Source organism: Mustela lutreola, chromosome 13, assembly GCF_030435805.1.
Source record: "Mustela lutreola isolate mMusLut2 chromosome 13, mMusLut2.pri, whole genome shotgun sequence".
Classification (NCBI taxonomy): Eukaryota; Metazoa; Chordata; class Mammalia; order Carnivora; family Mustelidae; genus Mustela; species Mustela lutreola.
This window is the reverse complement of record NC_081302.1, coordinates 64,423,406-64,439,207: the sequence shown is the minus strand read 5'-3', so window position 1 is coordinate 64,439,207 and position 15,802 is coordinate 64,423,406. Positions and strand designations below refer to the sequence as shown.

Genomic DNA, 15,802 nt, shown 5'->3' with positions numbered 1-15,802 from the left:
GGCAGGCGGGGCTTGGAGGAGCAGGCTCCCCACTAAGCAGAGAGCCGGATGTGGGGCATAATCCCAGGACCTTGAGACCATGACCTGAGTCAAAGGCAGAGGCTTAGCCCACTGAGCCACCCAGACGCCCTGAGTATTTCAATAAGTATAAAAAGTTCCCTCATGTTCTGCTGTACCCAATCTCCTCCTTCCATCCCCACTTCCTGGAAACTTTGATCTGATTTCTTCCCTTTAGCTGTGTCTTCTTCATGCCACACTGTGATTGTAGTTTATCTCAAAATTCTGTCTGAAAACCACCTGCACCAAAATCTCCTAGGTTCTTGCTAGAATCTCGGTATTCCAAGATGAACAAGAATATCAGAGTTAAGTGGTTTGAGTTTGAATCTAGCTCTGCCATTGATTAGCGGCAAGAAGTTGGGCAAATTTCCTAAACTCTCTGCACCTATTTTGTACTTGGAAATAATTAATGTATTCCCCCAAATACTTTTGAGCATCTATCATATGACAGGCACGGTTCTAGGAACTAGAACTGCAGCAGTGAATAGGACAAAGTCCATTCCCTCACGGAACACACATTCTATCAGAGTGAGATAACAAAAGCACATAAATTTGAGATAAATTTCCATTGGTGGTACTCTGTAGAAGATGAAACAAGGTTTTGGCATTGAGGGTACCTTAGTTAAGATACAATCTAGACTACCTGTCACAGAGAAACTGAGAAATATATTTAAACAAGAATGAAGGGTTCCCCTCCCCCCTTCCTCTGTGAGAGTCTGGAGGAGGCAGCAAGGGACAGAGGTAGGGTGGCTCTCACCTTTATCTCTGAAAGCCTTCATCTCTCCATCTCCTAGCTGCTTCAGCTTCTATAATCTTGTCTGTATTCCAACTAGGAGGAAAGAGGAAAAGTTTTAGGGGAATTTGTGCCCATTTTTTTATGGGTACATCACTTCTATTCACATTCTGTTGATAAATGTAGAGGTACCTGTCTGCAAGGAAGACTGGGAAATGTTTCTTCTGTAGCCACAAAGAGAGAAAACTCCAGAGGAAGAGGCATATGGGGATTGGTAGACAACAGGGATCCCTGCCAGAGACTGGGACTGGGTGGTGCAGGAGGCTATTTTAACTAGGGTAATCATTAAAGACCTCTTTCGGAAAGCAGTAGTTGAGAGTCTGCGCTGCCTGAGTGGCTCAGACTTTTGAGCGTTGGACTCTTGGTTTCGATGCAGGTCCCGATCTCATAGGTCCTGGGATGGAGGCCCACCTCTGGCTGTGCACTCAGCAGGAGTCAGCTTGGACGTTGTCTCCCACTGCCCCTTTCCCTAATCTTTCAGTCTTTCTAAAATCAATCGATCAATCTTACAAAAATTTATTTAAGAATTTAAAAAAGAAGAAGAAAGGAAGAAAGTTGAGCTAGGGTAAATTTCAGTCCTTACTAATTCATGAGGCACATTTTCCTCAATATGTTTATGACTCCTACGCTTTTCTGTATTTCCGTTTACGAAACACTCGCCACCAATCTTGAGTCCCTCTTGAAACGGTAGGGAAAATTGACGTCAGCCTCCGGCGGCCACCATGCAAGTGCAGTCCAGAGGTTCGCGCGTGACCTACCAGCCGGCCTTCTGCCGGGGATTCTGCTCGTGCACGCCGAGGTCTGACACCCCTCGTGCAGCCTTCGTGGCCTTCCTCAAGGGCAGGACGAAGCCACGCCTTTCTCTTGCTCATTTTTCTCTCTGAAACAATTTTGGGGTGGAGGGCGGGCGAAGAAACATACACGTCTCATGTTTTGACGCTACATCAAGAACAGAGACTGAAAAGAAATACTAATTTCTATGTTCCAGGGTAATTTTTCTATTTTAACCTTGTGGCCAGGGGCCATTCTGAGAATGTGATGAACGCTGTGCACCTTCTCCCCCAGACAGCGCCCAGTGGGGTCAGTTCTCCGCCTCTTCCCCGCCCCTCAAAGTAGTATTGCACACTAGATCGCTTCCTCCACTCTCTTCCTCTCCCGCGCTGGTCCTGATGCCCGAACCGGCGCATCTTAGCTGAACTCAGGCATCCACTCCACCTAGGCCAATAGAAACGCCGGGACGCCGCTGACGGGGCCGGGCCGCGGACGAGGCCGGAACTCAGATACAGGCCCCTGTTGCCCACCGGAACGTGAAGGGAAGGAACGCACCAGGCGGCGGAACGGAAAGAGAGAGCGGGGGACGTGTTTGGCAGGGGGACGGCCTGATCGTTTGAGCTCCCAGTTGCGTTTGTGTCTTGGCGATGTTTCCGAGGGTCTCGGCGATCCTACCTCTGCGCCCTCTCTCCCGCTTCCCTTTATGCTCTGGAGGCTCAGAGGCTGCGATTGTGCTACTCGGTGCTCCGCACGGAACGGTCAGGTACCGCATTTGGGCGCTGTTGGCCCTGCGGGTGTCAAGGCGACCTCCGGGGCGTTCAGTGGTCCTTCTCCGCTTCCTGGGGTGGATGTTCCCGCCCGCGGGATCTTAGAGGCCGTTGCTTTAAAGCTGAGGAACGGGAAATCCCAGAAAGCTAACATGACTTGCCCAAGGTCATAACGGGGTGAGAAACAGAGCTCGGGGTACAAGGTTGGCCCCTGTTCCGAGCGCTCCGCCACGCCTCCCCCCATTCAGTCCGGGCTCCAGAAGCAAAGTTGTCTCACCCACTCCTTTTTTTTTTTTTTTTTTTTTTAACTTCCCGAGACTATAACGGTCTCATTCCTGCCTCCATTTTTTCTTTGATTCGTCATTTAAAGTACTCCCACTGCACCGATACTGGCGTTAAACCCCGACGTTCTGCCACCACGAAGCTTGTTCACCAAGCATGCAATTCCAGTTTAGCGGAGTGAAGCTGAGATGGTGTGGGCAGCGCGGAATGCTTTATTAATTCCAGTCGTGTTCCAGAAGTTGTATAAAAGGAGTATTACAGAGCATCCCTTTGTTTTTTAATCCAACTTTTCATTGTTTCCTTCATGTGAATAGCATGAGCTGAGTACTATTCCATCCGATGGATCTATCATGATATGTGGAGAGATTTAGCTACTTTAATATTGGCTTGCAATATATATAGTTTCTGAAATAAATTGGCATCTAAAAATCCAGTGAACTATAACCGCCACTCTTTTTTTCCCCACCCCTCTCCTTTACCCATTACATAAATATATATATAAAATACATATTTAACTGAATATGTTCTGAGTTAGTATTGTGCTTAATTTATACTTTAATATATTACTTTAATGTGTTGTTCTGAGTTACTATTGTGCTTCAACAAGTATCCATTACCTTCAACTTTTGACATTTTAAAGTTTATATAAAACCAATACTGGGGCGCCTGGGTGACTCAGTTGTTGGGTGTCTGCCTTCAGGTCCTGATCTGAGTGTCCTGGGATCCAGCCCTTCATCGGGCTCCTTGCTTGGTGTGAAGCCTGCTTCTCCCTCTCCCAGTACTCCCGACTGTGTTCTGTCTCTTGCTGTATCTTTCTGTCAAATAAATCAAGAAAATCTTAAAAACAAAAAAGCAATACCTAGGGCACTGGGTGGCTCTGTGGATTGAGCATGTGACTCTTGATCTTGACTCTCAGGGTCCTGAGTTTGAGCCCCAGGCTGGGTGTGGTGCCTCCTTTAAAAAAGCCAAATATTTAAAAAATTATTGATTTTTGTCAGAAATGGATTTTTTGAATGACAAAAAAAGTTTTATCTGGAAAAGAATAATTTTACTTTCCACTAAACTAATGGCATAATAGGTAATGCCTTTTTTTCCCCCTTGTTTTTCATTTTCTTTGTTAGAACCAAGTCCGTGAGTCCTGAGTTGGAAGCAGCAGCATCTACTGTTGCAGATTTTCTTCGTTTTGATAAGCAGACAACCAAGTCAGAGCTGCTCAGGCAACTGCAGCAGCATGAGGAAGTCTCAAAGGCACAGAAAGATGGAGAAAGAACTAAAGTTAGGTTAGTGAATCAAATAGTTCTGTCGGTAATGCTGGTTATTCCAAATAGATTCTTTTCATGTGACTGGTGAGTAAGGTGCACAGTATATAAATTTATACGTTAAATATTTCTCATAGGTGAAATATTAGAAATTTTTTTTTAAAATGACAAGTAAGATTGCAGTCTTTAAAAATTTTAAAGATTTATTTTATTTTATTTATTATTTGAGATAGAAAAGCAGGCTCCTGACTGAGCAGGGAGCCCAAAGTTGGGGACTCAATCCCAGGATCCTGAGATCATGACCTGAGCCAAAGGCAGACACTTAACTGACTGAGCCACCCACGTGCCCCAAGAATTCAAAAATTATATTAAAACTGATTATCCAGTTTTGAACCGGTTTTTAATCTCCCAATAAATTGATTCAAGTATGAATGTGAATTGATGCATAAAGCAGTTGATTAAAATATACAAGGAAAAGTTACCTATTAACTCTCTGACATTAATTTTAATAGTTAATTTTAAATGTTAGGTAAAGTTAATCATTATGTTAAAATTACAGAATGATTGCTTTATAAGTGGGAATGTTTTGATTTATCTGTGCCATCTTTTATAATTATAGTTTATAATTAAACATGCAGTATTTTCTGCCCTTAAACTAAGAGAACTGTTGACTTTAACAACTTTTAATTTAGCATATTTTAATAGCTTTCTAATGTTGAGTTTTCTAAAACCTTAATATGAAATGGATCACATAAAATTATGGAAAATTAATCTTTTTAGTTAGATATTTTGGAAATTAAACTACTTAAACTGCTTTATTGTATCATGATGCAAAAATTCAACTGTACTTGTTCCAGTTTTTAGTTATCCGTTCTTATGATGTGGAAGTTTAGTTAAAATGTCTATTGTGGGTTAGTAGAATTTTTATTTATTCATTCATTCATTTATTTATTTTTAGGGATTTTATTTATTTATTTATTTGACAGAGAGAGGCACATTGAGAGAGGAAACACAGGCAGGGGATGTGGGAGGGGAGAAGCAGGCTTCCCGCTGAGCAGGGAGCCTGCTGCAGAGCTCATTCTGGGACCCTGGATTCATGACCTAAGCCACCCAGGCACCCCAGTGGAATTATTTTTAATTTCTACATTGAGTATTTCATATAAAATAGTTTTCTTAAGGGAGCCTGGGTGGCTCAATCATTGAGCATCTGCTTTGGCTCAGGTCATGATCCCAGGGCCCTGGGATTGAGCCCCACATTGGGCTCCCTGCTTGGCGGGAAGGGAAGCCTGCTTCTCCCTCTCCCATTCCCCCTGCTTCTGTTTTTTGTGTCTCTCTCTCTGTCAAATAAATAAATAAAATATTTAAAAATGTTAATAATAGAATAGTTTTCTCAATTTTTTGTTGACCATTGTAAAAATATTAAGTTAAATTGTTTTTTCTTTTTCAGTCTTAGGAAAAATATGCTCAAAAGGAAGAGACTTAATATTTTTGACCTTAAGGCAGTTACCGAAGAGGCACCTGAAACAGGTTTGTTAAGAACATGATTTCTCAGGTGTAGAAGCATTCCATCTTTAAAAAAAAAGTCCTTAATGTTTTGATTGCTCAATGTGAGGTATTTTAATAATCCGTCCTGTCGTTGGCCTGGATCCTGCTTATGAATGTAATTGTTGCCATTGCTAGTCTTGGCCAGATTCCTGCCTTGAAATGCTGCATTCTGTGAGACAGTGGGAGGTAAGTACTACCACCTTCTTGAATCCAGAGCTAGCAGTTGGCTACTGATTTGGGTTAGAACATTAACTGTCACCCTCTATTTGCAACTATGCTATTAGAAAAGATAAACTATGGTTTCTGCCCTGAGGCAGCTTGCTATCTAGAAGAGGAGATGGGGGGGTGGAGGGGGACCCTGGGTGGTTCAGTCATTGAGCCTCTGCCTTAGTCTCAAATAAATAAATACAATATTAAAAAAAAAAAGGGAGATCGTATTTGTAGAACTTAATGAAGTGACTTAGTGATTGTTTAGGAGCTGGGAAGAAGAGCAGTCAGGAAATATATTTAGCAGATTTGTGGTGGTCGTGGTTTTTTTTTTTTTTTTTTGAAAACACGCCATCCTTGTTCCATGTACTTATCCCTTTGGGTAAAAGGTCAAATCTTTCATAATCACCATTTAAGTCTAATTAAAAGAGATCTAAGAGTGTCCTCTTGCTTGACATTAAGTGTGGTTTACTGATAAATTCAGATAAACAGGAAGCTCAATACAAACGGTCTTCAGCTTACAAGTGGCTTTCATTTCCAAAGATTATAAGTTAGCTTTTGGGCTTGATAATTTTGTAATTGATATTTAAGTTCCGTGGCCTGCCTCCAATGGCTCATGTAATCTATCATAGTTACTTATATAAACATCTGATTTTTCCCACTATTCAGTAAACTGCTAGATATAGGGGCTGGGTTTCACTGATTTTTCTATACCCAGCAACACCTAGCCAGTGGCTGATGAATTGTAGGAATTAACTACCTTAAATCATAAATGCTTAAAAAAATGTTTTTTAAATAAATGCTTTTTTTGAACAAATTGAGCTATGAAATATCAATCCATAGAGGCAAGGAGTTAATTCAATCAGTGTTTGTTCTTTTTAAACTAAAGGAGAAACTGACAGAACTACTTGCCTGCTCTTAATGCGAAAACTGCTTTCTGTCTTATATGATGGACAGGAAGTACAAGGGGCATCTGGCTGGCTTAGTTCTCAGAGCATGTAACTGGATCTTGGGGTTGTGGGTTTAAGGCCCATATGGGTTGTTGAGATTATCTTAATAAAAAGGGGGGGGGCACCTGGGTGGCTCATTGGGTTAAGCCTCTGCCTTCTGCTCAGGCCATGATCTCAGGGTACTGGGATTGAGCCCCATGTCGGGGCTCTCCACTCAGCGGGGAGCCTGCTTCCCTCTCTCTCTGCCTGCTTCTCTGCCTACTTGTGATCTCTGTCAAATAAATAAATAAAATCTTAAAAAAAAGGGGGGGGGATACGAAATGCACACACACACACACACACACACACACATTTAGATGATTCTAACTTGAAAAAAGCACAATAAAATATGTGGTCATGGAGAGTAGATCACCTCTTCCCTGTTGATGTGGCAGCTGTTACACTTGCATCAAAAAGGACATTTATTAGGAAAAAAATATACTATGGAAAAAAGACAAGTCTCTTCAATAAATGGTGCTGGGAAAATTGGACAGCTATATATAGAAGAATGAAACACGACCATTCTCTTACACTGTACACAAAGATAAACTCGAAATGAATAAAAGACCTCAACATGGTCTACGTGGTCTACGTGGTCAACGTGGATTAGAATCCTAGAGGAGAACATAGGCAGTAACTTCTTCGATATCAGCCACAACAACAACTTTGAAGATATGTCTCCAAAGGCAAAGGAAACAAAAGGGAAAATAAACTTTTGGGACTTCATCAAGATCAAAAGCTTCTGCACAGCAAAAGAAACAGTCAACAAAATAAAGAGGCAACCTACAGAATGGGAGAAGATATTTGCAAATGACAATACAGACAAAAGGTTGATATCCAGGATCTATAAAGAACTTCTCAAACTCAACACACACAAAACAGACAATCATATAAAAAAAAAAAAATGGGCAGAAGATATGAACAGACACTTCTCCAACAAAGACATACAAATGGCTATCAGACACATGTAAAATGTTCATCATCACTAGTCATCAGGGAGATTCAAATTAAAACCACATTGAGATACAACCTTACACCAGTTTGAATGGCCAAAATTAGCAAGACAGGAAACAACGTGTGTTGGGAGAGGATGTGGAGAGAGGGGAACCCTCTTGCACTTAGTGGGAATGCAAGTTGGTGCAGCCTCTTTGGAGAACGGTGTGGAGATTCCTCAAGAAATTAAAAATAGAGCTTCCCTATGACCCTGCAATTGCACTCCTGGGTATTTACCCTAAAGATACAGATGGATTAAAAAGAAGGGCCATCTGTACCCCAATGTTTATAGCAGCAGTGGCCATGGTCACCAAACTGTGGAAAGAACCAAGATGCCCTTCAAGAGACAAATGGATAAGGAAGATGTGGTCCATATATACTATGGAGTATTATGCCTCCATCAGAAAGGATGAATACCCAACTTTTGTGTCAACATGAACGGGACTGGAAGAGATTATGCTGAGTGAAATAAGTCAAGCAGACAGTCAATTACCATATGGTTTCACTTATTTGTGGAGCATAACAAATAACATGGAGGACATAGGGAGATAGAGAGGAGAAGGGACTTGAGGGAAATTGAAAGGGGAGATGAACCATGAGAGACTATGGACTCTGGAAAACAATCTGAGGGTTTTGAAGGGGTGGGGGAGCCAGGTGGTAGCTAGTATGGAGGGCATGTATTGCATGGAGCACTGGGTGTGGTGCACAAACTATCCTGTTATGCTGAAAAGAAATTTTTAAAAAGGGCATTTATTGTCAGGGCAGCTGCGGTTGTCCACCTAATGAACAGCCAGCAGAGGCACTTGGATTCTTGAAGGAGCCAGCTTGCTATTTAAAATCAGAAATCCTGTTTCTTAAAACTGAAATTAGCTGGCAAAGAAGCACTGAAGTTTTATGTGTTCTATAAAAAATATAAAATGATTGTATTCTCATAAGGTAAATTTATTAACATGTACTCTAGGGGGCGCCTGGGTAGTTCAGTTGGTTAAGCATCCCACTCTTGGTTTCAGCTCAGGTCATGATTTCAAGGTTCTGGGATGGAGCCTGATGTGTCCCAAGTTGCAGGGGGTTTGCTTGTCTCTCTCCCTCTGTTCCTCCCCCTGTTCTCTCTCTCTCTAGATTAAGTAAGAATAAGTAAGTAAAATTTTTTAAAAATTCAATGAAGGTACTGTTTTAATAAGTTATACTTGATCGAGTCTAAAGAATGTCTTTTGTTCCCAGTTAAGTATAATATCAACCGCGTACAAACTTCAATTCGGTTTTTATTCACTGCTGTCTCTCTCCCACTTAAAGTAATGCCTGATGTATAGTTGGCATTCAGTAATTATTGACAGAATGAATGAGTTCTTTTGTCCCATGAGTCCCACATTTTGCTTCCCTCCAGGTTCGTTCCACTGCTGCAAAGGATGTAGTCATAGACCTTTCTACTTACCCTGCAGTAATTTAGAACTGAGAGGTAACTTAGCGTAATGGAAGGAATTTTGGTATTTGATAGATGTGGATTATTCAAATTCAGATTCTGTCATACTAACTTCTCTGAGTTTCCCGTTCTCCGTCTATAAAATAGGGCTAATGCCTACCTCGCAAGGATTAAATGAAGTAATGTAATTCAAGTGTCAGGCACAGTGCCAAAACCACAGTTGACATTCAGGACATAGTTGCAGCCGTTAGCAATGACAGTGATGATGGTGGTGATGATTGTCATCACCGAAAAGACATGGGCTGATCATTGCCTATTGAATAAATCTATAAAATGTGACTGATAATTATTTTGCTGTTGTGATTATTCTTTTTTTTAATATTTTATTTATTTATTTGACAGAGAGAGATCACAAGTAGGCAGAGAGGCAGGCAGAGTGAGAGGGTGGAAGCAGACTCCACGCAGAGAGCCCCATCCGGTGCTCGATCCCAGGACCCTGGGATCATGACCTGAGCGGAAGGCAGCAGCTTAACCCACTGAGCCACCCAGGCGCCCCTGTTAATGATTATTCTGTAAATGTGGCTAATTAAGCCTAGGTGTGGTTGTACATGAACTGTCACATACAAGTCTGTGTATAGACATAGTTTTGTTTTGGGTAAATATCTAGGAGTGAAATTGTATGCTAAGTGTATCTTTAACTTTTTAAGAAACTGCCAAACTATTTTTCAAAGAGGTTGTACCATTTTACATTCCCACCAGCAGTGACTGGTGGAAATAGGATTCATTCTTGAAAGATGTCTTCAATTTCAAAAGCAAATAAATAATTGAAATGTTATATGATGGTGGTCATAAGCTAACCTTATATGAATTTACTCATAGAGTTGGTTGTGAGGATGAGATGAACTAATGCATAAAAAGCATTAGCAGAGTCAGTGCTCCTCATCCTTTAGTAGTATCATTATTATGTTAATTTAATTTCTTTGGTCATTAATAGTAGTATATTGTGACTTATCTTGACAGACTAAAAAAAAAGATAAAGAGGCTAGACTTTAAATATTAAAGTCACATGTTATGTAAAAAATACATTCATGGGACACCTTGGTGGCTCAGTCATTTAAGTATCCAACTCTTGATTTTGGCGTAGGGCCGTGAGATCCAGCCCTGGTTGGCAGGCTCTGTGCTCAGGGAGAGCTTAAGATTCTCTTCCTACCCCCTTCCTTCTCTTGCACACGTGGTCTCTCCCTCTCTTTCTCTCTCAAATAAATAAATATTTATTTTTTTCCAAAGATTTTATTTATTTATTTGACGGTGACAGAGAGACACAGTGAGAGAGGGAACACAAGCAGGGGGAATGGGAGAGGGAGAAGCAGGCTCCCCACTGAGCAGAGAGCCCAATGTAGGGCTTGATCTCAGAATCCTGGGATCATGACCCGAGCTGAAGGCAGATGCTTAACCAACTGAGCCACCCAGGGACCCCTAAAATAAATAAATAAATCTTAAAAAAAAATTACTCACATTCATGAAAACATTCTTAAAGAAAATACACATTCCTTTTTCTTTCCAGTAGAGGGGATGGTGAGATTTTAGGGCTTGCTTACCCAGCAGTGTAGTAAATGCTAAGGCTTGCAGGAATTGTCACTGTAGGATTTTTGTCATCTTCCTTTAGCTTTAGCTTTCAGTGAGTGACCTTTCATAATATACTGTTTATCTTAATCCTCAGGGCCTGAAATGTTACTAATTTAGAGTTGATTATATCATTTTAAAAAATAAATATATATACATTGACTTGTGATTATTTTGAAATGTTATTATAGAGACAGCACCTTCACCTTGGGACGTGGAATTTGCGAAGCAGTTGGCCATGGTAAATGAACAGCCCCTTCAGAATGGTTTTGCAGAGATGATCCAGTGGACCAAAGAGGGGAAGCTGTGGGAGTTTCCAATTGACAGTGAAGCCAGTAAGTTAATTTCAGAGGTTTATAAAATTCCGTATGGAGATTAAGTCTGGTTGGTGTTCAGTCATAGAGTCTAGATATTTACATGAATTTTAAAACTGTATAAATATTTCTGTGGTGTCTGAAAAGAAATTTGACTGGTTTTTTTTTTGTTAGAATTTCGCTTAATTCTGGTCTTTTTTTTTTTTTTTAAGATTTTATTTATTTATTTGACAGATAGAGATCACAAGTAGGCAGAGTGACAGGCAGAGAGAGAGGAGGAAGCAGGCTCCCTGCCAAGCAGAGAGCCCGATGTGGGGCTCGATCCCAGGACCCTGGGATCATGACCTGCGCCAAAGGCAGACAGTTAACCGACTGAGCCACCCAGGCACCCTTAAACGTCCAACTCTTGATCTCAGCTCAGGTCTTAAGCCCTGTGTTGGACTCTGCGCTGGGCATGGAGTCTGTTTTAAAAAAAATAATAAAAATTTTAAAAGCAAGTAAAACCATACGGTAGAAATGTATCATGAATTTCTTTTCTTTTCTTTCTTTTTTTTTTTTCTTTTTAACATTTTATTTATTTGACAGAGACACAGCGAGAGAGGGAGCATAAGCAGGGGGAGTGGGAGAGGGAAAAGCAGGTTTCCTGCCTAGCAGGGAGCCTGATGCGGGGCTCGAACCCAGGACCCTGGGATCATGACCTGAGCCGAAGGCAGATGCCCATTGACCTAGCCGTTCAGGTGCCCCATGTCATGAATTTCTCTGTGACATGAAGGTGTTGATTACAAATGATGACAGTTTCCTAACTGCTGAATAGGAGATTACCTGGAAAATCTTCTCATACATTAAATCTTGTGTATGAGATGATATTTTGGTTTTAGAGAACATTACAACTCTTAAGTTTTATGCTGGTTATCTTTTACTCATAAAACTATTGCACTAATGAGATGTAAGGTTCTTGTGCTTAAATGCTACTCAAAGCAAAAATGTTAGAAGACTTCAAGACTTTTTGGAACTCTGGCTCCATACCTAGGTTCTTCGAACTGCTAGACGCTATGTTATCTACTTTCCTGAAGATTATTCTTTAGATATTACTTCTCCGTCACTCAAAAGGAAAACAGTATTACTATGCAATTTATTTCTTATGCTTTTTTTTTTTAGGTGTATCTTCAATTAGAAGAGATTCACTTTTGTTTTTCAGAGTCCATAGTCTCTGAAAAACAATCTGAGGGGTTTGACGTGGCAGGAGGGAGTGGGAGGTTGGGGGAACCAGGTGGTGGGTATTAGAGAGGGCACGGATTGCATGGAGCACTGGGTGTGGTGCAAAAATAATGAATACTGTTATGCTGAAAATAAATAAAAAAATAGATAAAAAAAAAAAAAGATTCACTTTTATGATACCGTAAGCTAGGAATTGTAAACATCGCGGTAAGTCTTAGGAAAATGTAGTCCATATTTTAACCTTTGTAGTAGTATGCTGTCATTGTAACAATTTATTTTTTTATAATCTTTCATTTGTTTGGATTAAGAAGTGGAATGGAAGCTTAAGTTTCAGAAATATTTTGTCTTATATCTTCATAAATTATTACTTTGTATAGGAAAACTTTTTGAAGAATGATAAAACCTTTAAGAAATTCTGAATATTTTGTGGATTTGTATGGTATATGCAGTCATAAAGGATGCTATGTTGCTGTGTTTCAGCTGGTGTATATAAAATGTATATTTCTCAAGGTATTATTCTTTCCAGGGGCACCTGAGTGACTCAGTCGGTAAAACATCTGCCTTCAGCTTAGGTCATGATCCCAGGGTCCTGGGATCAAGACCCACATCAGGCTCCCTGATCAGCAGGGAGCCTGCTTCTCCCTCTGCCTCTGCCCCTGCTGCTCTCCCTGCTTGTAGTCCGCTCACTCTTGCTCTTTCTCAAGTAGATAAATAAATAAAATCTTTTGAAAAAAAGTTAAAAAAAAAAAAGTATTATGCTTCCCATACTCTGGTAGGTATCAGGGAAGGGTGACAAAAAAGCCCAAGGACTTTTCAGTTGTGCAAACCAGAGTACAGATCTAGCTGTCTCAGTGATTAGGCATTTGCCTTTGAGAAAACAATTTAACCTCCTGAGGTTAAAAAACCAGATCAGTTTCCTCATCTGGAAAATTAAAGGTACCTCATTGGAAGAATGTAAGAACTAAGGCAGAGTTTTTTGAGTTGCTCAGCACAGTTCTTATTGTATAACACATGTAAATAAATGTTAGTTCATGTCCCCTCTGTATGAACACAGAATTTTAAAAGAAAGAAATAAGCAGAATGCAGTATGTGGTATTAAGGGACAATTTCCTTATTTGATGAAATGTGGGTGTTCTGAGTCATCATAATTAAAAATATGGTTCTAAAGCATAATATTGAGGTAGAATAACGTGACTTTTTTAAGATTTTATTTATTTATTTATGAGAGAGAGAGAGCGAGCGAGCGCGCATGTATGGAGTGAGGAGTAGAAGGAAAAGCAGATTATCTTCTGAGCAGGGAGCCTGATACAGGGCTTGATCCCAGGATTCTGGGATCATGACCAGAATGGAAGGCAGACTCTTAACCAACTGAGCCACCCAGATGCCCGAACATGTGACTTTATTTAGGTGAGACAGTGGTTAGGGGTTCAAGTTTTGAGTGAGTTGTATGCTTAATCTCCCTAAGCCTTACTTCCCCTGTCTATAAAGTGATGGGAATAAAAATAAAATTTATTCTTCTTCTGAATTCAGGTGATTCTTCCGAAAATCAAGTGAGGTTATACAAGTAAAGCATCATCAACCATCATCATCTCTGTTCCTACAACAATATTATTAGAGGGTTTTACTGTACTGCAAGGATCTTAAATCTTAAACTGTTAGTGAGGATTTTCTTGGAACCACCAAATAGGATAACAGGAAAGTAAGGGTTAGTGTACATTGTCATCAAAAATAAAACACTTGGGGGCACCTGGGTGGCTCAGTGGGTTAAAGCCTCTGCCTTCGGCTCAGGTCATGATCCCGGGGTCCTGGGATCCAGCCCCTAGTCGGGCTCTCTGCTCAGCAGGGAGCCTGCTTCCTCCTCTCTCTCTGCCTGCCTCTCTGCCTACATGTGATCTCTGTCAAATAAATAAATAAAATCTTCAAAAAAACACCAAAAAACCCCCCAAAAAACAAAACTGCTTCAGTTCATCAAAATCTTGAATGTCCAAACTCCAAAGAAATTCATCTTAAATTTGACCTGGGTTTTGAGCAAGTTTAATTTTTACAAAAAGAAAAACAAAAACATGTTTTGGCCAGGTTAGGGAGATAAATGTGACAAGTTTCCATATATACCTGTACATATTATTGATGCTTCAGGATGGGAAAGGGAGGTATCTCATTTCCAGCTCCTTGAGGCAATTGTTATTGGAATGAAAAACAGGAAAAGAACTGTGGAAACTTTCTCACTTTGATCACTCCCCTCAGTATACAGTTTGGAACTTGAGAATACTTTAAGAGAGTGGCATTAGAATTTGAAGCCTCAACAGTTTAATAATATTCTTCTGTATTTCTTATTTTTAAAATTTAAGATTAATAAAATGTCATGCTCTCTCTACTAATAGTTAGCTTCATGAAGATTTACTTAGATGCTTTGAGGGAAAAGTGTTTTATTTTTAGGGGTGGGCCATGCCAGTTTCTGAACATAATACTGAAAATGACAAAATGACGTTTCCTGTGTTGACAGCTTTACTTTCCAGTGTTGTGTTTTTCATTTATATAAAAAATTGCAGCGTGTTGTTTTACCACATAAAACATATAAATTATTTTCCACTTTGAAGTAGCTTTTTTCCAGGTTGTTGTTGTTATTTTTAAGAACTGTCCCTTCTGGGGGCACCTGGGTGGCTCAGTGGGTTAAAGCCTCTGACTTCGGCTCAGGTCATGATCTTAGGGTCCTGGGATCGAGCCCCACATCGGGCTCTCTGCTCAGTGGGGAGCCTGCTTCCTCCCCTCTCTCTCTTGTCTCTCTGCCTACTTGTGATCTCTCTGTCTGTCAAATAAATAAATAAAATGTAAAAAAAAAAAAAAAAAAAAAAAGAACTGTCCCTTCTGTTTCGTTTTGCCAGCATAGAGATTCGTAAGAGCAGTTAGATGGCATTATTCCCACTTAGATTTTGTAGTAGTTATTATATATTGGAGTGATGATAAAAGCATTTTTATTTTAGCCTCAACTTTGACTTTAAATTTAATCATGTTTTGACTAGTACACAGTTAACAGAGTCTTGCTCTTGAATATTCTTTAGCTATATATATGCCACCAAAAAAATGTTAAACTATAAGTTTGGAAATGTATCAGTTTGTGATACATAACATGCTATCACCAAAATTAGTAAAACAACAACTAACTTACAACTGCTCCTGAATTTATGGGTTTTCTGGCTAGTTCTGGCAGCTTAGCTGTGGGTAGTTCCCTCTAGAGTGGCCTGTCTCACATGTCTGGTTGTGGGTGCCGGCTCTTGTCAGGGGAGGTAGAGATAACCGCGTTATCTGTCACGCACCATCTCAAAGACTAACTTGGACTTCACACGACTGTAGTAGAGTTCATAACAGCAAGGAAGAGCAAGTATTGACATGTAGGTACTTTTCAAGCCTGTGTTTGCACAGTGTTGAGTAACATCCCATTGACCAAAGCAGGTCACTTGCCACCCTGAATTCAAGGGTTTGAGAAACGGACTCCATTTATGCAAAGAATGACAAAATCATTCAAGGGGAATGTCTAGAAGCATGAGAGTGATGCAGTATGTGGCC

General features: G+C 40.3%; 1 protein-coding gene and 1 pseudogene across 23 annotated transcripts in view; one reads left to right on the top strand and one right to left on the bottom strand.

The window, feature by feature from the left end:
- LOC131814146 (mitochondrial ornithine transporter 1-like) overlaps positions 1 to 15,802 on the bottom strand; it is a 395,300-nt pseudogene that overhangs the window by 57,833 nt on the left and 321,665 nt on the right.
- LOC131814148 (small ribosomal subunit protein mS31-like) overlaps positions 1,686 to 15,802 on the top strand; it is a 62,712-nt gene continuing 48,595 nt past the window's right edge. For 5 of the 23 annotated variants that reach the window (XR_009347139.1, XR_009347144.1, XR_009347143.1 and 2 more), the window contains exons 1-5: positions 1,686 to 2,384; positions 3,792 to 3,950; positions 5,377 to 5,456; positions 9,048 to 9,119; positions 10,898 to 11,041. Coding sequence is in view for 5 of the 23 variants with exons in the window: in XM_059144881.1 (XP_059000864.1) it covers positions 2,269 to 2,384; positions 3,792 to 3,950; positions 5,377 to 5,456; positions 9,048 to 9,119; positions 10,898 to 11,041; positions 12,179 to 12,234 (627 nt within the window). In the remaining 18 variants the exon portion in view is untranslated. The other 18 variants (XR_009347153.1, XR_009347152.1, XR_009347151.1 and 15 more) reach the window with 14 other exon arrangements.